Source organism: Vanrija albida (genome assembly GCF_041260175.1).
Source record: "Vanrija albida strain AlHP1 chromosome Unknown contig_2, whole genome shotgun sequence".
Classification (NCBI taxonomy): Eukaryota; Fungi; Basidiomycota; class Tremellomycetes; order Trichosporonales; family Trichosporonaceae; genus Vanrija; species Vanrija albida.
In genome coordinates, this window is record NW_027191421.1 from 1,456,359 (window position 1) to 1,475,923 (window position 19,565).

The following is a 19,565-nucleotide window of genomic DNA, read 5'->3' on the forward strand; positions in this document are numbered from 1 at the left end:
GGCGATGAACACACCCCAAGCCCCCATAACATGACATAAACGCGCCGCCTAGACGCGCGCGCCTGTATCTAGCTTGCCGTCATATGTTGCGAACATGTATGATATTGCGTATACCAGGAGGGGGTGAGGCACCGGGGGGTGTATGGTGCCACATTGACTTTCAGGGTCGCGCCACGCGAGCGACTTGGCCTCGCGCCTGGCCTACTCCTGTTTGCATCCTCCACTCTCGCGTCGTTCAACCACCCACCCCACCACCATGGCCGCCTTCATCCTCGCCCCGGCCCCAGCGCCCCCTCCCGCGCAGCTCCACCTCCTCCCCTTCTCCCTGCCCCCCTCGACCAGCTCGGCAACAATCAGCACCTACTTCCAGCCCCGCCCCGCGCCGGCAGGGCACCCGGCCCAAGGCCGCCGCCTCGCGACCTTCCGCGGCCGCCAGGTCGTGGGGCAGGAGGTGCGCGTGCCCCCCGGCTACCGCGGCGTCGTGCTGCGCGCCACTGGCTCGACCGACTCGACCACCCCCGCCGACGACTCGACCGCCGACGAAGCGGCAGCGCGCCCGCGGTACCCCCTCACCCCTGCCTCCTCGGTCGAGAGCACCAGCACCAGCGCCGGGCGCACCCGCGGCGCCGGCCAGGTCGCACTGGCGCGCCCCCGCCGCCGGGCGGCCGTGACGCGCGCGCGTATCGCCCTCGACGAGGAGGAGAGCGACGACGACGACGTGGTCAAGCCGCTCGCGAAGCGCGCCCGCGCGAGGACGCCGGAGAGGGGGCCCGTACCCGAGATCAACGTGGTGCACGCTACGCCGGCGAAGGGCGAGGCCGCGGCCGAGGTCGAGGACGACGCCGAGGCCGAGGCGAGTGGCGGCGCGCTCGCGCCTGCCCCCGCCGCCGTCCAGACCGAGGACGTGGCGCCGGCGCCGGCACAGCAGGAGTACGCCGCCGACGGGCGCCCCGCGCGTGTCCTCGCGCCGGTGGGCTCTTTCGAGGGGTTTACGCTCTGGACGCCGGACGCGCCACTTGCCGGGTATGGTGGGGGAGAGGGGGAGAACGGGGCCGAGGTGAAGGAGGAGGGAGCGGAGGCGGAGGGGGACAAGCCAGCAGAGGGCGAGGGAGCGGCGCAGCTCGCCCGCGGGTGGTGGTCGCCTGCTGGTGCTGGCGAGGGGGGCGACGAGTTTGTGCGTGCCCTCGGCGAGTGGCTTGGCCTTTGTGAGATTGTAAGTCGGCGGCGGCGGCGGCAGCGAGCCAGTAGTGAGCTGACTGGCAGATCCACACCCCAGTGTACCTCGACGACGGAGACGACACCGACGACGACGAGTAGCGCACATGTTCAAGTCGCCCACCGAGACGCCGACTGCGACCGTGCCACGCACCGGATGGCCCTCCTCGTAGCCCACCTGTTTCTTGACCTGCAAGGTTGTCTTCTCGCCTCTTGCTCCCATAGGACGCCTTGCTCCGCACACCACATTCTTGTACAACACATGCATGCCCTCAAACCAACACCTAGTACAGCTTCTTGAGCCACGCGAGGTGGACGAGGTGGCCGCGCACGCTCCTAAGGTACGCGGCATAGCATACGGCCCCCCCGACGACCGCAAACCAGCTCACCAGCGCGGTCCACTTGAACTGGGCCGGCGTCGCCGCGGCCAGCGTGACGGCGTACTTGCCCAAATTGAACAGGTTCTGCAGCGCGATCTGGAGCGCCGTCATGCGGTTGCGCCGCGGGTGGTCGTCGAGCGCGAGTTGGAGCACCTTGAGCTGGCAGAGGTCGAAGCTCCACAGCCCGATGCGGCTCAGCGCGATGCCGCCGAACAGCAGCGCCGTGTTCCACGCGGCCCCGTGCTCGCCGTACGCGCCCGTCCCGTAGAAGAAGGACACGACTGATGGTAGGAGGCACGCGACCTCGAACCAGATGGACCAGGCGCCCGCGCGCTCCAGGCCGATGTGGCGCTCGAGGACGGGCATGGCCGCGGTGCCGAGCAGCCCGGTGACGAGGCACACGGCGCGCATGCCCGCGATAAACGCGTCGTCGTACCCCCGCGCGGCCTTCACATACGCGATAAACGTCCCGTCGTACGACAGCGTCGTGAGGTAGATGGTCGCGATGGCGACCGAGCTGCCGAACACGGGCAGGCGGACAAACTCTGCCCAGTCGGATTTCTCCTGCTCGAGCCACTGGGACCAGGTCGGGGCGGCGGGCTCGCCGTCGCCGTCGCCATCACCCTCGGCCCCAGCGGCGTGCTGCTGCGCGAGCGCCGGGAAGCGGCGGTACACGACGCCAATCCACACGAGCTCGGTGGCGGCGGTCGCGAGCGTGAGGCCGAGGAGGAGGGCCACGGCGGCGGTGTAGCCCCACACCACGGTGAGGAGGGACACGACGAGCTGGGGTCAGCTGGGGTGTGGAGCCGTACCCACCGGTGAGACGAGCTTCGACACGAGGTCAATGCGCCGCATGTACGTGTTCAGCTGGGTGAGCAGCGCGGTATCCCCCCGCGCGATCGTCGTGACCCAGTCGCGCTCGACCGCGACTGTGAGCCCGGTGTTGGCGAGGCCCAGCGCGGAGGAGCACGCGACCGTGGCGACGAGGCACGCGTACACTGCGGCGATGTGCCCACCGCCCGCGCGGAGGTGGAACGCGGCGCTCGCGACGGACTTGAGCGGGCCGAAGAGGACTGGGGTTAGCGCGGCCAGCGGGCAGGACGTACCGAGGAAGATGGCGTAGTTGGCTCCGTGGAAGAGCTTCTCGGCACCGATGGCCCGCCGGAGGAAACGCAGCCGCGGCGTGCGGTCCACCAGGCCGCCGATGTAGCCCGAGAGGAAGAGGCCGGACAGCGTCGTGAAGAGGCCGACGAGGGCCGAGGGGACGAGCGTGTCGGCGAAGATCTCTATCACTGCGCGTCAGATCAAGGTGGTCACCGAGCTTACTTACAGAAGAGGAAAGCCGCAAAGTCGTACAGGCCCGCGTTGATCGTGCTCGAGACGTGCTGCAGCAGGAGGCAGGGCACGGCCCATGTCCCGGATGAGGAGGCCGGCTCGGGCGTGTCGGCGCGTGAGGGCGACCCCGGCGTCGAGATGAGCGGCGCGCACTCGCTGTCCTCTGTAGCTGACATTGTGAGCGACGAGGAGAGAAGACGAGACGAGACACGGGTGAAATTGCGACAGTGCGCGACTTTATCTAGTGCGGAATGCTATCTCGGCTCGGGTCGAGTGGAGGCCCGAGAGCCAAACAAACTGGGGACCGCAGCGGTCATCGACTCGCAACCTCGCTCGCACTGCACTGCACAGGCGCTCACGCATCGTCGCATGCTGCCACGGCGCTCTACTGCTCTACGACTCGGCCACTGCTCGACTCGCGCATCGTCCCACCCGCCGAGCCCGCCTCGGCGGTGACCGTCGGCCGACTCTATTTCGGGGCTGCCTCAGTGGCACCTTCCCTAGCCATAGACGTCGAGGAAGGCGTTCAGCGCCGTGCCAAACGCATCCCCCTTGACCGCCTTCTTCTTCTTGCCCCCGCGCACATACTCTTCCCCGCCGACCGACGGGTCGGGCACGCCGCCGCTGCCGCCCCACTCGTCGATCTTGCGCTGCGCGTGGTCAAAACTAAACCACTCGCGCTTGCGCTCGTCCTTCTCGAGCCTGGCGTCAGCGCTGTGCCACGATGCCTAACCCACCAGTCGGGGGACAGGTCGCTCTCGGCGCCCAGCGTCAGCGCATGCACGTGCCACACCTCGGCGCGGTTGCGGTTCGGCGACACGGGGAGGTTGATCTCGGTGAGCACTTTGGAGATGGCGCTGTCTTCGAGGCGCGGGATGCCGGCTGCACACGTGTCAGGTCGTTCTGGCCAAGCTGGCCACACTCCACCTCACCTTCCTCAAGCGCCTCGCGGGCAGCCGCTTCGCCCGACGACTCGCCCTTTTCCACACCTCCCTTTGGGACTGGGCCGTCAGAGCGCGCTCGCATACACCGACGCCGACGCAGACGCACAGATCCATAGGTCGGCGTGCTTCCTGCTCGTGACCATGAGGACGCGGCGGGTTGCGGGGCAAAAGGGGATGCCGAGGGCGACATTGCGTGGCGGTTTGTCGGGCATTGTTCGTCGTGGATTGTGCTTGGGTCTGTGCGCTGCGGCTGTTGGTTGCGGCTGCGGCGTCGAGGGATTGCACAGACGTGACTTGATGCCTGTCGGTGTGTGCCGGAGTTGCCGGCGGTTGTGGGTACGGACGGGGAGTGCGACGAGAGAGAGAGAAAGAGAGTGAGCCAGGGACTGCGGACAATGAGGGGACTGCGGTAAGAGAATGCAAGGGGTGGATGGTGGAGGTACAGGGGAAGGGAGTGTGTAGCAATCGAGCGCGCGGCGCTCTAACGACGTCACTGGAACAAGGCGCGACTGGCTGTCTGCCTGGCTGCATGGCATGGCTGGCGCGACTGGCCCGTCCAACGACGACTGACGCGCGACGCCGGTTATTAAGGAGTTTGTTGCATCCGTCGACGCGTTATTGGCTCCCTCCTTATTACAGTGTGTATTGGACGATCGCCCACTCCGCCCTGGCCTGGCTGGGTGGCAACTTTGAATACCCGTATAACCGTGACCAAGTCTGAAAAAAGGGTGGAAAGAGGCAACTTTGGTGTGTAGGTGCATCACTAGCGCGCAGTACGCTGTCCAACCGACGACGACACCACACGAGGAACAGCAGCACCGGCGCGCGCTCGTGACGACACTCTCCTCTTCCTCGCTCCTCACTCTCCCACTCCCACTCCCACACACCGCCGTGCCCACCCACAACCCACCCGCATCCGGTAAAGACAAGGGCCACAACTCCGACGACGACGGCGACGACCGGACACGTGTTGCACCCACTGCCGCCCGCCCGCCGCTCGCTGCCACCAGCCCCCGCACGACCTTGGTTACACCTTCCTTCGTCGTACGCTTCGTCGCAACATCGCCCACCTCGCCTCCTCATAGCCAGCAATGCTCGACTCGATCCTGGGACGCCCGTCACAGACGGTGCGCCGCACCCAGGTCTTCCTCGTCGTCTTTTTCTGGGTCTGGAGACTCTACAAGGGCGACGGCTCGGCCATGGGTCGCGCAACACAGACGGGAAGGCATCGCGCTGTCACCAGCGCGCGCGTGGCGTCACATCAGCGCACGATGCGCACGGTCGCACAGAACAAGACGTGGTGGCGGAGGATATGGACCACGCTCGTCGGCCGCACGCGTGGCATGCCATGGATGACAAACGTCAATGAGAGATTGAGTAGGTTGCTACCACCAAAGGTGGAGCGGGGCACCTTGCTGAGACGCGCCCAGAATACTTCACCCCGTACCAGATTATCCTCGCGACCTTTACCTTCATCTACGCGCTTCGGCACTTTGATGACATCTTGGGCCTCGGAGGTGAGTAACTGCGCGGCGAGCGTGCATCTGAAACAGAAGCTGATGCATCCAGCACCTGATCCTTTGGCAAACATGGTGTGTGCAGGCAGGCCCATGGCACGCCCTGCGCGCCCACTTTAATGGCAAGCCACTAACAACGCCCAGTACTCGAGATCGTACTATCGCGCTACCTACATCAATACGGCCTTTGACGCCGGCTTCTCGACGGCAATGTCTATCCGACCAAAGTGGCTCAAGGACATTTCCAGCGTCGTCTTCACCTTCTACTACCTCATTTTTGCTTCACAAGGCGATGAGGTCGTGAGTGCGGCGTGGCCGTCGTCATGCTGACAACACAGCTCCGCCGCTTCCGAGCTGTGTGCAGTGTCGAAATGCTCAGGACGACTTGGGAGAAGACAAACAACCCTTATGTAGGTTGACCACGCTTCGAGCACGCCCCGCCGTGACTGACGCTTCTGTGACAGCTCCGAGCAATCACATACTTTGGCCGCATCAAGCTTCCCATCGTGCGCCATCTCATGGTGCCACGCGTCAAGGAGTCATCGCGCTCGCATCTTCCGCCGATCAAGGCGATGTTGTTCTTTGCAGGCACAGAAAAGGAACTCGAGAAGGCAACAGAACTCATCATCGACTTCCCTGGAGGCGGCTTCATTGCCATGGGTCCGGATTGCCACGAAGAGCGTCTGCGTACCTGGGCCAAGAGGACTGGAAAGCCCGTGCTCAGTATCGACTACGGCAAGGCTCCAGAGTACCCGTACCCGTGGGCTATTGAGGAGGGCTTTGACGCGTACCGTGTCATCATGGAGACCAAGGGCGCCATTCTTGGCATCAAGAGCGGCAGACTGAGCACAGTTTTGACTGGCGACTCTGCGTGAGTGGCGCTGTGGCGTGCGGGGATGTGGCTTGGCTGACCCTTCAGTGGCGGAAACATCTGCACCACAATCATGAACCGCATCATCGAGCACCACTCGGGCACGATCCCCAAGCCCGCCGCCATCATCCTCGCTTACCCCGCCCTCGACTTCAACTACACGTCGTGGATGACGCCGGCCCATCTTCGCGTCCTCCGCACCGAGCAGTCGGAGACTCATATCCCCGGCCTGGCCGAGGGCAAGGACCATCTCAGCCACAAGTCGCCCCTTGTTGTCGTCAACGACGTCGAGAAGAAGGCCAAGCGTCCTGCTGCGCGCTCGCGCAAGAGCTGGGCCGAGTCCATCGGTGGCAAGTTCGGCATGACCATGACCAGCACGGATCGCTCCGCTCGCTCGGTCTCGCCTCACCGTTCCAAGAGCGTCCCTGGCAGCCCTGTTAACGGCTTTGGCCGTGGCTCGAGCCGCAAGTCGGGCTTCTTCGCTCTCAAGGATGAGCACCACGGAGACTCTTCTTCGGCAGGCGAGGAGGTTTCAGACGCCTCCGAGTCCGACGATGAGGTGCCCAACGGCGCCCCCGACTACCGCAGGGAGGCGGACAAGTCCCTTCGCGAGCGTATCAAGACGCCTGGCGTGCTGGCCGAGGACAAGTTTGACGAGCAGGGCGGTATCCTGGCCGCATCCCCGCTCGAGGACGTTGCAACTGAGGAGGTCATCGACGCCGCCAAGGTCGCAAAGAAGGCCCCTATCGGCACGCGCCTGACCATGACCAGCCGTGTGGGCTACTTCCAGGACCGCACCATCTCGCCTAGCATGATGCGCGCCATGGCCATCATGTATGTGGGCCCTCGTCGTTCGCCCGACTTCACGACCGACTACTACATCTCCCCCATCCTCTCACCTCCTCACCTCCTCGAGCACTTCCCTCCCGTGTACGTCATCTGCGGCGAACGTGACCCATTCGTCGACGACACGGTCATCTTCGCCGGCAAGCTCCGCGAAGCCAAGCGTGCGCGCCGCACCCGCGCGAGCAACCAGCCCACAAAGGCCGGCGAGATGCCCGACCACATCCTGCGCGAGACGGATGACGACTGGGTTCAGATGCGGATCATCGAGGGCTGGGGGCACGGTTTCATGCAGATGACGGCACTCATGCGCGAGGTCGAGTCTGTCCTCGTGGAAATGGCCGACTGGATCGACGAGTCGTTTGAGCGCTCTGTTCTTCTCAAGCAGGATATCGAGGAGGTCGCTTCCGCGCATGCCGCTGCTCGTGCCGCATTCGCCCCCGACGCGCCTGTGCTGCTTTCGCCGACCGACACGAAGCCTTCGCCACTCCGCTCGCGCCACGTCAAGCCTGTGCACGACTACAAGAAGAACCCACCCAACAAGGCCCTGGGCGATGCCGACCTGGGCTCTGGCCTCGGCATCGCTGACACGGACGACGACGGCATTATTGCGTTTACGCCCAAGAGCAAGAAGCGCACGCCTCCGCCGTCGCAGTTTGCGCCTGTGGCCCGCCGTCCATCCAAGGAGTCGTTGAACCGCTCCAACTCTGTGCCACGATTCGACGCCGACGACTCGCACTCGTCTGGCGACACCATGTCGATCGACACGCCGACCAACTCGATCGTCTACACGCCCGCTGAGACAAAGGGCACTGGCGCGTTCGCCTTCTTCTCGCGGCCATCAACCACGGCGCCCAAGCCATTGAAGGCCGGTGGTCCATCCAAGTCGCCCGCGACGGCGCTGTACTCGGGCAGTGGACCGGCCTTCCGCCGAGGCTCCGCGGCCCTGCCGAACCCGAGCATTGCGGCTGCTGTGGCCAGTGCTGCGCGTGCTGCGAGCCCGGCGCTCGCGGCCGCGGGTCTCGTCCCCGAGCGTGTCGTCAGCCTGGACAACGACGAGCTTTTCCGCCGCCGCCGTGCAGAGGCGGTTTTCGGTCTTGGCCAGGTGCACTCTGGCGAAAACTCTGGCGACGAGAAGTGATGGGACGGACACACGCAAGCAGCATTCATACTCTGTTCGGTTACAGCACCGTTGTCATGATTTACCCTATCTATGCATACCGATTGTACTTTGGCAACGTGGAGTGCGTACAGTCGCGTCGCGTAGCGTCGTTGCGGCACGTCGTTGCGTGAGAGTTGTGCCACCGCTCTGGGTTTCCCCTCAAGTCCCAACACAAGTACATGGCTGCGCGGCATGACGGAAATCTCTAGTCTATGGATGGTGCAGCGGCAAGCAGTGCAAGCAGCGCCGCGCCTACTTCTTGTTGTTGGACGCGTTCTTGTAGATGAGCAGTCCGGTGAGGGCGAGCCCGTAGCCGAACACCTGGATGGGGGTCACTGCGCTTCCAAACAGAAGAACGCTCGACGAGATGAGGAGAATGTCCTTGAACACGCCAGCGAGGGTGAGGACGAGGCCGCCGGCGGTGCCGATGAGGAAGACTGCAGCGACGTTGAGGCCGAAGGCGGTAAGCGCGTTGGTCGTCATGATGAGCGGGCCGATGCGCGCCATCTCGCGGAACGGCGCGAGCCCCTCAGTAAAGGGGAGGAAGCACGCGTTGATGATGGCGCACACGGGGGCATAGTAGTGCAGCGAGCAGAGGGGGTCCATCTGGGACGAGTTAGATGTGCCACGCACGACGCGAGCCCGAGCCCACCTTGAGGCCCTGGAGGAGGATCTCAATCATGACGAGGCGGCTGGACTCAAACTAGCAGTTAGCGTAACCCTCCAGCAAGCACCCACCACCACGGCGCTGGTCTGGCACAGGAAGCCGAACATGTCAAAGTGGAGCTCGCCGTATGCGGCGAGCGCGCAGCCCGTCGAGATGAGCACGACGATGGCGAGGAGCTTGTGGTTGAGGGGCTGGATCTTGAAGATCGCGCTCGTGAGCACGATGGCCACGGGCGTGAACGCCTTGAGCATCTGGATAAAGGACACCGACAGGGTCAGGTACGCCGAGTTGCTGAGGATGAGCGAGCCGGAGAAGAGCACGCCGATGGGCAGGATGCTCTTGATGTAGATCTCGCGCTGGGGGTTTAGCGGGGCCTCGCGCTCGGACCCACCGTCATGGGGATGCGGTCGAGCCCGTCCATCAGGTGCGTGGTGGCGCGGAGGACGCGCGTGCCGAGCGCCTGTGGCGTCAGCTGGGCTCAGACTGCACACGTACCGCACAGCCGAGGTGGAACGACGTGCTGGGGGTTAGTAGCCGCGCACGAGGGGCGCACGTACATGAAGATTGGCTGGGGAGTTAGCTGGCCCTCGCGCTCGCGCCCAAGACACAACTCACATAGGGAAAGTTCAAGTTCGAGTACAGGTACTCTTGTCTGTCAGCGAGCCCGCGCAGCACACGCACTGTTGTAGATGATGACGGCCGAGGAGAGGGCGATCCAGATGGGGACTGCGGGGCTGTCAGCTGGCGGATCGAGGCCCGACCCAGGCGGACATACTGATGGTCGCGGCGCGCATCGTCGGCCGCCTGGCCTTGGGCAGCTCGGCGTCGGTATGCCCCTTCTCGGTGATGGCCTGGGCGTCAGCTACGCGACGGGGCGGCAGACGCACCTCGTCGTCGCGGTACCCGTTGCCGACAGAGCTGGAGGGCGAGCCTTCCCTGCTGCCTGCGGTCTTGGACTTCTTGGGGGACGCGGGGCGGTGGTGCGTCGGGAGGATTGCGTCGGACGGCATGGTAGGTCGCGGTGGTGGTGGTGGTGGGTTGGGGGAGGGGAGGGGAGAGGTCGAGTGTGTGTTGATGCTTCGGGACGGGCAGTGCTACAGGGCGAGGGCGACGAGGCGACGCGGTGATCGACGCGTCAGGAGCGGCTGCGGTGGTGGTGGTGGAGGTGCAATGACGATGGACGAGGATGTCAACAGCGAGTGGATGAAATGTTGGGGGAGAGGACTTGACACGAACGCCGTGTAGACTCTGATCCGCTGGCAAGCTAGTTCGATGCTTGCTGCTCGCTACCACTCTCGTCACTTTACACTTTGATGCCCGCCGCGCTGGCTGGCTGCTGCCGCCGTCGACTGAATCATTAGACTTCACTCCCGCCGCGTCGCACCCGCCGCCGCGCCCACCGCGACACGTGCAGGGACGTGGTAATTATAAGGGTTGCCGGCCTTCCCGTGCAGAGAAAGACGTGCCTGTTGGGGTCTGGTCAGCCTCTAAGCAGGGCTGCTCGTCGCGTGTGGAATGCATGGCATCGAGGCATGTAGGTAAACCATGGATGTACCAACTACGCGCGACAGTGTAACCACGCCAACAGCAGCGTCTCACCTGCCCACTTGGTTGGAAGACGCGCCTGCTGCCTCCTGGTAATAGCCGGGTCCTCTCCAAATGCCATGTTGACACCTCATTACATCAACAAAGACCACCACCATGAGGGATGTGCTCTCGCGGCCAAAGTGTGGCGCGTAGACACCCCCGAGTGGTTGTTGTTGACATGTACACGACGCCCCGCGCCCGCGTCCCTGTCCGACACCATCCCCCTCACCCCCCTACACATCGTCCTGCCCCTCCTGCCGCTCGAGCACGCGCACGCCGGGGTGGAGTATCTCCCAGCTCTCGGCGTTGACCCAGAAGCTCTCCTCGATCGGCGGCGGGATCGTATGCGCGGGGAAGATGCCCATGTGCACCCAGTACACCGCCTCGTAGTGCGGGCTCTCGTCAATCACCGAGCTGCGGTGTGAGTATCGGTGCGGCGGTCCGCCTTCCTCATCGTCGCCCATTCCCCGCTCGCTGCGCTCCGAGAGGGATTCGGCTCCCCATACTGCTGCGCGAGCGTCATTCGCCCGCCCGCCCGCCCGCCCACCCTTATGCTCTCCGAGAAAGCAGTCTAGCCACCACCCACCCCTCCACCGCTCCGCCTCCCCCGCACGCGTACCCACCTCCCGCACTCAGCGCAGAAGCCGCGGCAGTACTTCTTGCCGTTGTCCGATACTGTCCAGAACTGCTTCGGCGAACCAGTGACGCGCACGTCGGTGCGGGCCACGGGGAGGATGTACGCTGCGCTGGGCGGGTGTCAGCGAGCCAGCGACGCCAAGTCGGTCGGTCAATAGGCCTACTTTGTCCCGGTGAACTTTCTGCAGTCCATGCAGTCTGGCGTCAGCTCCGCCACAGCAGCATGCACGCACGGCACATCTTCATCGTGAGCGGGCCCTTGACGGCCACGCTGATCGCGCCGCAGAGGCACGTGCCGGTGAGCTCGGTGCTGGTCGCGGCCATGGTGCAGTTACTCCGCGCCGAGGTTATCGAGTCGGGGCGGGCCGAGGAAGCCGAGGTGATGTGATATGGGGCGGGCAGCGCGCGCTTGGCTGGGCTGGTTTTGCAAGCTTGGCTCGGTAGTGTGCGTTGTTTGTTGCGCTCGTCGTCGGCCGAAGAGGATGATGGATCGCACGCTTTATACGTGCTCTGTCGCTGTTGTTAGCCGGCGCGGAACTGGCCGACGAGCTGAGGTCACCCACCGTCAACCGTGAGACGCGCGCGCGTGGGTGCGTGGGTGCCAGTGGCGCCGCACCGCGGCAGAGCGTCACGACGCGGCGGGCGCTGCCCGCGCCAAGCACGGCCGGCGCCGGCCCTCGGCTCGCCCGGCGCTGCCACTTGGCGCTTCGGCGGCGGCGCACAATGCATGCCCGCCGCCACCTGTGTGCAGCACGCGGGTGCAGGCCATGCATACGCCGACGCCGACCCCCGCTCGCTCGCCCCGCGCTCGCTTGTCAGCCGAAATGACGCTGGCTAGCTAGCCCTTTTGATTTCTCCGGGATCTGATTATCGGGTCCGATTTGCGTCAGTGGGTGCGTTGCCGCGGCGCGCGCGCGCGTGCACTTCCGCCCTCCCAGTCTGGCTCAGCCCACGCTGCGGGGTAAAAACCCAACTCGCCGACGTTGGCCACTCTTTGTCAACGCGAAATGCCTCAGCGCCAGTAATCTCGTCCTTTTACACCCACAACCTCTCACTGGAGGAGAGCACAATGGCCTTTACAGACTACTTCTCGGTGAGCCTGCCCCCACGCCCGCGCCGCTGACCCCAGGTCGTCGCGACCTTCATCGCGCTCCGCGAGACGCTCGAGGCCGGCATCATCAGTGCGTCGTTGGCTGCCTTCCCCACTGACCCACCAGTCGCCGTGCTCCTCGGCTTCATCGAGCAGCTCATCCCCCACCGGCCCAGCGAGCTCGGTAGCGGCTCGCGCACCCTGCTCGTGCCACCCGCCTCGGCGGCCGACGACGCAGCCTACGACACGTTCGGCACCCCCCGCCGCAACTCGGAGCGCGCACCCCGTATCCCCCCCGAGCTCCTCTCCCCCACCCTCTCGGCGCGCACGTTCGACTCGGACCGCCTGAGTATCAGCGACGACGGGAACGACGAGGACGCGCCCGCGCCGAGGTTTGACCGCGCGGCCCTTGTCCGCACCCTCACGCTCCAGGTGTGGAGCGGCGCGCTCCTCGGCCTCGCGGCGGCCAGTGTGCTCGGCGGTATCTTCCTCTATGTCGTGAGTTGGAGTCGCTCACTCGTTTCCTTCTCGCTGAACCCACTTCCCCAGTTCTACACCTTTGCCCATGACCTCTGGCAGGACGCCGAGAACCTCTGGGAGGGCATCTTCTGCGGCATCGCCGCGCTCATCATCCTCGTCATGGGCATTGCCTTCCTCCGCCTCCCGCACGCGCGCACAAAGTGGCGCCTCAAGCTGCTCCACGCCGTCGAGAATGAGGCCGGCGTGTCCGACCGCGGCTCAAAGCACCACCGCCGGCGGGTCCGCGCGCGCGCCGCCCGCGGCTGGATCCTCTTCGGCCTGCCCTTCATCACTGTGCTCCGTGAGGGCCTCGAGGGCGTCGTCTTCCTCGGCGGTATCGGTGTGACCGACAAGCCCAAGGCCATCTTCTTCGGCGCGCTCGCCGGCTTCGCGATCGGCGGCGCCCTCGCCTACACCCTCTTCTCAAAGAGCGAGGGCATGACCCTCCAGCGCTTCACCACCGTGTCCACGCTCATCCTGTTCATCGTTGGCGCCGGTCTCGCCTCGCGCTCGGCGTACTCGCTCGAGCGCCAGTACTTTATCAACGGCGTCGGCGCCGACGCGGCCGAGAGCGGCGATGGGCCGGGCAGCTTCCGTGTCCGCGGCAACATCTGGAAGTTCACCTGGGGCAACCCCGAGGTCGGGCACGAGGGTTACTCTGGCTGGTGGCAGCTCGCGCAGAGTCTCTGCGGGTGGAACAACGTCGGCACCTGGTGGACTGTTGGCACGTACGAGGCCTACTGGATCGTCATCATCGCCACCCTCGTCCGCCTCAAGTGGAAGGAGGGCCGCACCGATCTCTTTGGCCACAAGTCCAAGCGCGGCTGGGAGCTCCACAAGCGCCGCCGCGTCGCTGCGCGCCAGGAGGGCGAGGAGGAGGGCCTACTGGCCCCCGCCGACGAGCCAGAGGCGTCGGGCTCGGGCTCAGGCTCGCGCGACGACCAGTAGATCTGTAGCCAATAACCACCACCACCACCATCACAACCCCTCGCCCTCGTGGCGCCATTCACTGTGCACCTCTACAACCACTGGTCGACATAAAGACCTAACATTCGTAGCATACATACATGCAAAGACTAGAACTGTGAGGGTTAGCGCGGTCACCAGCGCGGCAGCCTGCGGCTTGCGTCCACTCACCCTAACTTGGTACGTGCCGTTCGCCTTGGAAAGGTACCGCACCCACTTGACACTCTGGTATCCACTCTTCTCAAACACCTTGAGGAAGCGGACAAGCAGACCCGAGGCCGTGAACATGACGACTGAAAAGTCGATCTCGATCGGCGGACGCGACCACGCCTGGCGGTGCGTCGTCATGGCGAGATCCGCCTCGGCAGTGAGGGTGCACTCCTGCTGGCCCTGTATCCTCGGGATCTTCCATACGATAAAGTTGTCGGCGGGCTGGTACTTTGCCTTTCCGACCGCGACCTTGGCCTCTACCTTTGTCGTGTTGAGCGGCGTGGGGATGCGCACGACGACGTTGTTGGCGTTGAGCTTCGAGTCGAAACTTGCCCTTAGGTGGATCGTGTACTCTACGCGCGACTTTGTCGGGTCGGTAACGTGCGTCTGCAGGCGGAACGGCAGGTTGATGTTGGTTGTTGAGCGGTAGCGCATGAGCTCAAACTCGCCGTCCGGGGGGATGAAGCTGATGGACCGGTCCGAGTCAAACTTGCCGAGACGGACACACTGGTGGAACTGGCAGTCGTCGAGCTCGACCGCGCTGTCGGCCTTGGCCGTCGACGAGTCGCCGCGCTTGTCGAGCACGAGCTTGTCATTCAGGCCAAACTTGCACTCGGGCATGCCGCTCAGGTATGCTCTCATGAGGATCTGGCCGTCGACGTCGGCGCGCAGCACGGCGCCGTCCTTGCTCATGAGCATGTTGACCGTCTCGATAACGTCGACAAACGCCTCGTTCTTGCGGTACTTGACGTCGGCGCGGCGCCACGACGTCGCGCCCGTCGCCTGGATCGTGATCTTGGACGAGTCCTCGCGCACCGCCATCTCCGACTTGATGCCCTCGGTCGCAATGTACATCTTGAGCGTGTCGATCTCCGAGTTCTGCGGGTATCCAAAGTCCATGATCTCTGCGGCCGTGTCAGCTCCCACGATTTCGGTGTCAGCTGCACGCACCATCGAGCAGCTCGTAGATGAGCACAAAGTTGTTCTTGACGCTCTCCTCGTCCAGCTTGCCAAAGTAGCTGCGCGAGATCGTGATGAAGCGGTACAGGAACTCGAAGACGAGCGCCGCCGACGCGTTGCACTTGGTCACGGCGACGACAAACACATTGTTGATGCGCACGTGAAAGAAGGACGTCGAGCCGAGCGTGATGATGGGCGAGCGCACGTCGGCGTTGGACACGACCTGGATACGGAACACGTCTGAGATGGAGCGCCTGGGTGGGTCAGCACGCCGGCGGGCACACATCCCCGCGGCACGGCACGTACTTGACATCTGCCCGGAACAGTCGCGAGATGAGGACCTGGGGGGTTAGTTGTGCGCGGGCGCACGCGACGCACCTCGCCCTTCTGGTTGAAGATGAAGAATGCCTGGGGTGAGCTGACGCTGGGGGGGAACAGCTTACCGAGATCATCTCTGCTTGTCCCTCTGTGGGGCTCGAGCCTTAGGATGACGAGTTTTGGACGGTTCGGCGAGGATCACGGCGATGAAGGGTGGAGTGTGGTTACAGGACGTTGTGTCGCTGTCGCCGTCGCCGTCGGTCGTTGCAGCCACCGGCACGCAGTCAGCAGGCAGTATTCACCCACAGGGCCGTCGTCGTCGTCGTCACCATCGGCGAACGACGATCGGTGCACTCACGCGTTTCAGACGCCAAGTCCAGTCCACGTAATTTGCCACGTGGCAAAATGATTGATAAGCACATTTCGGCGGCGCCTACTTGCATTTTCGAGTCGCAGTAGGTGGATGGCGGCGGCAGCAGCGGGCAAGGCGGTCGAGCGATCACAACGACAGACAGCCGCGAGCCGACTCGGACCTTCAACAACTCCATTCCACCTCGAGTCATTCATAAGCAGCTGGCTCGGTCTCATCTCGACCAGCCTGTATATCTTGTCAAGGTAGTGCATGCTGCGTCACATCGCCCTCGCATCTCAAAAACAGCTGGTCCAATCCATCACAACTACCACCCGGTTCACCCGCACCCCACTGTCCAGCCGGCATCGCCCAGCTCAACTCCTAGCCCCCCGCCTGCTTCACCACTCCGCCATCGCCACCATGTCCGCTGAGGAGGTCAAGCCCGCCGTTGCCCCGGCCGCTGCCCCCGCTGCCGCGTCCCCCGCCTCCACCGAGGCCGCTACCCCCGCCGAGGGCGAGATCACGTCCAAGAAGGGCGGTGAGTGGCGCCGGCTGCCGAGCTGGAGATGAGCCCAAACTGACCCCCGCGTAGCCAAGAAGGCTGCCAAGCTCGCCGAGAAGCTCGCAAAGCAGGCCGCCAAGGGACCTGCCCAGCCCGTCCCCGCTGCCGGCGCAAAGAAGGAGAAGAAGGAGAAGAAGGTCGTCGAGGCTGCCCCCGCCGAGGAGTGGGTCAACCCTACTCCCAAGGGCGAGAAGAAGGGTACGTCGAGAGGCCGATAGCGCACTGCGCAAGCTCACCCCGGCCCAGACGTCTCGGGAGACCTCCCCGCCGGCGGCTACGACCCGATCAAGGTCGAGGCAGCCCACTACGACTGGTGGGAGAAGGAGGGCTTCTTCCAGCCCCGCATGAAGCCCGACGGCACGCCGCTCGACAAGGGCACGTTCTCGATGGCCTTCCCCCCTCCCAACGTTACCGGCAACCTTCACATCGGTCACGCTCTGACCGTCTCCATCCAGGACGCCCTCATCCGATGGTAGGTCCCAGCGCGGCGTGCCGTGATGCTGACAGTGACAGGAAGCGTATGCAGGGCTACTCGACCCTCTGGGTCCCCGGATACGACCACGCCGGTATCGCTACCCAGGCTGTTGTCGAGGCGCGTCTCGTCAAGAACGAGGGCCACACCAGGCACTACTACGGTCGCGAAAAGTTCCTCGAGAAGGTTTGGGAGTGGAAGGACCAGTGCGTACTCGTCGGCGTGGCTCGTGACTGACTTGTTTAGGTACCAGGCCAACATTACCGGCCAGATGCGCCGCCTCGGTGGCTCGTTCGACTTCTCCCGCGTCGCCTTCACCATGGACGAGAACCTGAGCGAGGCCGTCATCGAGGCGTTTGTCGACATGCACAAGAAGGGCCTGCTGTACCGTGCCAACCGTCTCGTTAACTGGTGTTGCTACCTCAACACGTCGCTCTCCAACCTCGAGGTCGACCAGAAGGCCCTCACCGGCCGCACTCTGCTCAACGTCAAGGGCTACGACATCAAGGAGAAGTTCGAGTTTGGTGTCATCACCTCGTTCAAGTACCCCATTGAGAACTCGGACGAGTTCATCATCGTCGCCACGACCCGTCCCGAGACCATGCTCGGTGATACCGCCGTCGCTGTCCACCCCGACGACGAGAGGTACAAGCACCTCCACGGCAAGTTCGTCATCCACCCCTTCAACGGCCGCCGCATCCCCATCGTCACCGACGGCATCACTGTCGACCCCGAGTTCGGTACCGGTGCCGTCAAGATCACCCCTGCCCACGACCCCAACGATTTCGAGTGTGCCCAGCGCAACAACCTCGAGTTCATCTCGCTCATGAACGACGACGGTACCTACAACGAGAACGCCGCTCCCTTCCAGGGCATGAAGCGCTTCCACGTCCGTAACGCCGTCATCGAGGAGCTCAAGAAGAAGGACCTCTACGTCGGCCAGGCCGACAACGAGATGCAGATCCCCATCTGCTCGCGTTCCGGCGATGTTGTCGAGTCGATCATGAAGCCCCAGTGGTGGATCAGCTGCAAGCCTATGGCTGAGGAGGTCCTCAAGCGCACCGCCGCCGGCGAGCTTGAGATCAAGCCCAAGTCGATCGCCAACGACTGGACCCGCTGGATGGAGAACATGCAGGACTGGTGTGTCTCGCGTCAGCTCTGGTGGGGCCACAGGTGCCCTGCCTACATTCAGAAGTTTGAGGGCGAGTTCGCCGACGTGAGTGAGCCTTGTTGGGTGGTATGCTAACCCACAGACTGCCGATGAGAAGAACTGGATTGTCGCCAAGAACCTCGAGGAGGCCAAGGTTGAGGCCGAGAAGCGCGCCAACGGCCGCAAGTACACTCTGGAGCAGGATGAGGACGTTCTCGACACTTGGTTCTCGTCGGGTCTCTGGCCCTTCTCGACCATGGGCTGGCCCAAGCAGACCGACGACCTGAAGTACTTCTACCCCAACTCGATCCTCGAGACCGGATGGGACATTCTCTTCTTCTGGGTCGCTCGCATGGCCTTCTTCGGCAACCAGCTCACCGACCAGATGCCCTTCAAGGAGGTCTACTGCCACCCCATGGTCCGTGACGCCTGGGGACGCAAGATGTCCAAGTCGACTGGTAACGTCATCGACCCTCTCGATGTCATCACCGGCCAGACCCTCCAGAAGCTCCACAACGACCTCCGTCTCGGAAACCTGCCCGAGAGGGAGATCCAGAAGGCTGAGGACGGACAGAAGAAGCTCTTCCCCAAGGGCATTCCTCAGTGCGGTACCGACGCGCTTCGCTTCACCCTCTGCAACTACACCTCGGGTGGTCGTGACATCAACCTCGAGATTGGCCGTGTTGAGGGATACCGCAAGTTCTGCAACAAGCTCTGGAACGCCACCAAGTTTGCCCTCTTCCGTCTCGGCCTCGTTGATCTCGAGGGCAAGCGTCTCAAGAGCACCTTCACCCCCAACCCCTCGCACAAGCCTACTGGCAAGGAGAGCATTGCTGAGAAGTGGCTCCTGCAGCGCCTCAACACTGCGACTATCAACGTCAACAAGGCCCTTGAGAACCGCGACTTCTCGGACGCCACCAACTACGCTTACCGCTTCTTCCTCAACGACCTCTGTGACGTCTTCATCGAGGCCACCAAGCCCCTCTTCGAGGCCAACGAGGACACTCCTGAGAAGATCTCGGCCCAGAACACTCTCTACACTGCTGTTGAGAACGGTCTCAAGCTCCTCCACCCCTTCATGCCCTACGTCACCGAGGACATGTGGCAGCGTCTGCCCCGTCGTGCTGGCGACGACACCCCCTCCATCATGGTCGCTTCGTTCCCCGAGGAGGTTGCCGAGTACAACTTCCCCGAGGCAGAGACTGACTTTGACCTCGTCAACGAGGTCATCCGCGCGGCTCGTTCGGTCACTGGTCTCTACAACCTGCCCACAAACGGCAAGACGCTCGAGGACAAGATCACTGGTGGGTAAAAGTGGCGGTGGAGGTGGCGGAGTGTGGCGCTTGCTAACTTACGTAACAGTCATTGTTCAGGCCAAGAAGCCCGAGCAGAAGGAGATGTTCAAGTCGCAGGCGCCCATCATTGTCGCGTTGACAAAGGGTGCCGGCCAGGCATTGTTCGTCACCGACGACTCGGAGGTCCCCCACGGCTGTGGTACCGAGACTGTCACTGCCGACGTCAACGTCCACATCCCCGTCCAGGGCAAGGTTGACGCTGCTGCCGAGGTCACCAAGCTCGAGAAGAAGCAGGCGTTTGCCGAGCAGGGCCGCGACAAGATTGTCAAGCTCACCCAGCAGTCCAACTACGAGACTGCTGTCCGCGAGGAGGTCCGGGCACAGAACGCGGAGAAGGTGGGTTTTGGCATGCGGATGCGGATGCGGCATACTGACGGGTCCAGATCGAAAAGCTCGAGTCGGAGATCGAGGCCCTCCGTCTCGGCATTGAGCGCTTCAAGACACTCCTGTAGGC

General features: G+C 63.9%; 9 protein-coding genes across 9 annotated transcripts; 4 read left to right on the top strand and 5 right to left on the bottom strand.

Annotated features, from left to right (window-relative positions):
- Positions 1-256: 256 nt before the first annotated feature.
- Positions 257-1,317, top strand: Q8F55_002204 (uncharacterized protein; the record flags this gene model as incomplete). Its single annotated transcript, XM_069350811.1, has 2 exons — positions 257-1,213; positions 1,264-1,317. 2 exons carry the CDS (start codon positions 257-259, stop codon positions 1,315-1,317), a joined length of 1,011 nt encoding a protein of 336 aa, XP_069211197.1.
- Positions 1,318-1,499: 182 nt separating this feature from the next.
- On the bottom strand, positions 1,500-3,106 carry Q8F55_002205 (uncharacterized protein; the record flags this gene model as incomplete). Its single annotated transcript, XM_069350812.1, has 4 exons — positions 1,500-2,378; positions 2,412-2,668; positions 2,702-2,887; positions 2,926-3,106. The coding sequence occupies 4 exons, from the start codon at positions 3,104-3,106 to the stop codon at positions 1,500-1,502; spliced, it is 1,503 nt and encodes a 500-aa protein (XP_069211198.1).
- A 324-nt stretch (positions 3,107-3,430) lies between these two features.
- On the bottom strand, positions 3,431-4,086 carry Q8F55_002206 (uncharacterized protein; the record flags this gene model as incomplete). Its single annotated transcript, XM_069350813.1, has 4 exons — positions 3,431-3,632; positions 3,668-3,812; positions 3,863-3,931; positions 3,981-4,086. 4 exons carry the CDS (start codon positions 4,084-4,086, stop codon positions 3,431-3,433), a joined length of 522 nt encoding a protein of 173 aa, XP_069211199.1.
- An 879-nt stretch (positions 4,087-4,965) lies between these two features.
- Positions 4,966-8,246, top strand: Q8F55_002207 (uncharacterized protein; the record flags this gene model as incomplete). Its single annotated transcript, XM_069350814.1, has 7 exons — positions 4,966-5,251; positions 5,305-5,391; positions 5,444-5,466; positions 5,536-5,691; positions 5,730-5,801; positions 5,856-6,262; positions 6,311-8,246. 7 exons carry the CDS (start codon positions 4,966-4,968, stop codon positions 8,244-8,246), a joined length of 2,967 nt encoding a protein of 988 aa, XP_069211200.1.
- Positions 8,247-8,519: 273 nt separating this feature from the next.
- On the bottom strand, positions 8,520-9,944 carry Q8F55_002208 (uncharacterized protein; the record flags this gene model as incomplete). Its single annotated transcript, XM_069350815.1, has 9 exons — positions 8,520-8,873; positions 8,920-8,970; positions 9,006-9,290; positions 9,326-9,394; positions 9,430-9,454; positions 9,492-9,502; positions 9,550-9,581; positions 9,616-9,660; positions 9,710-9,944. The coding sequence occupies 9 exons, from the start codon at positions 9,942-9,944 to the stop codon at positions 8,520-8,522; spliced, it is 1,107 nt and encodes a 368-aa protein (XP_069211201.1).
- An 810-nt stretch (positions 9,945-10,754) lies between these two features.
- Q8F55_002209 (uncharacterized protein) lies at positions 10,755-11,481 on the bottom strand (the record flags this gene model as incomplete). The annotated part of the gene is made up of 4 exons (XM_069350816.1): positions 10,755-10,935; positions 11,145-11,267; positions 11,322-11,355; positions 11,391-11,481. The coding sequence occupies 4 exons, from the start codon at positions 11,479-11,481 to the stop codon at positions 10,755-10,757; spliced, it is 429 nt and encodes a 142-aa protein (XP_069211202.1).
- Positions 11,482-11,639: 158 nt separating this feature from the next.
- Positions 11,640-13,714, top strand: Q8F55_002210 (uncharacterized protein; the record flags this gene model as incomplete). Its single annotated transcript, XM_069350817.1, has 4 exons — positions 11,640-11,678; positions 12,287-12,338; positions 12,375-12,745; positions 12,797-13,714. 4 exons carry the CDS (start codon positions 11,640-11,642, stop codon positions 13,712-13,714), a joined length of 1,380 nt encoding a protein of 459 aa, XP_069211203.1.
- A 128-nt stretch (positions 13,715-13,842) lies between these two features.
- On the bottom strand, positions 13,843-15,354 carry APM4 (clathrin associated protein complex medium subunit; the record flags this gene model as incomplete). The annotated part of the gene is made up of 6 exons (XM_069350818.1): positions 13,843-13,848; positions 13,904-14,847; positions 14,894-15,156; positions 15,209-15,243; positions 15,281-15,310; positions 15,346-15,354. 6 exons carry the CDS (start codon positions 15,352-15,354, stop codon positions 13,843-13,845), a joined length of 1,287 nt encoding a protein of 428 aa, XP_069211204.1.
- A 638-nt stretch (positions 15,355-15,992) lies between these two features.
- Positions 15,993-19,563, top strand: VAS1 (valine--tRNA ligase; the record flags this gene model as incomplete). The annotated part of the gene is made up of 8 exons (XM_069350819.1): positions 15,993-16,110; positions 16,165-16,332; positions 16,381-16,606; positions 16,648-16,812; positions 16,853-17,822; positions 17,860-19,060; positions 19,119-19,447; positions 19,495-19,563. The coding sequence occupies 8 exons, from the start codon at positions 15,993-15,995 to the stop codon at positions 19,561-19,563; spliced, it is 3,246 nt and encodes a 1,081-aa protein (XP_069211205.1).
- Positions 19,564-19,565: the final 2 nt, after the last annotated feature.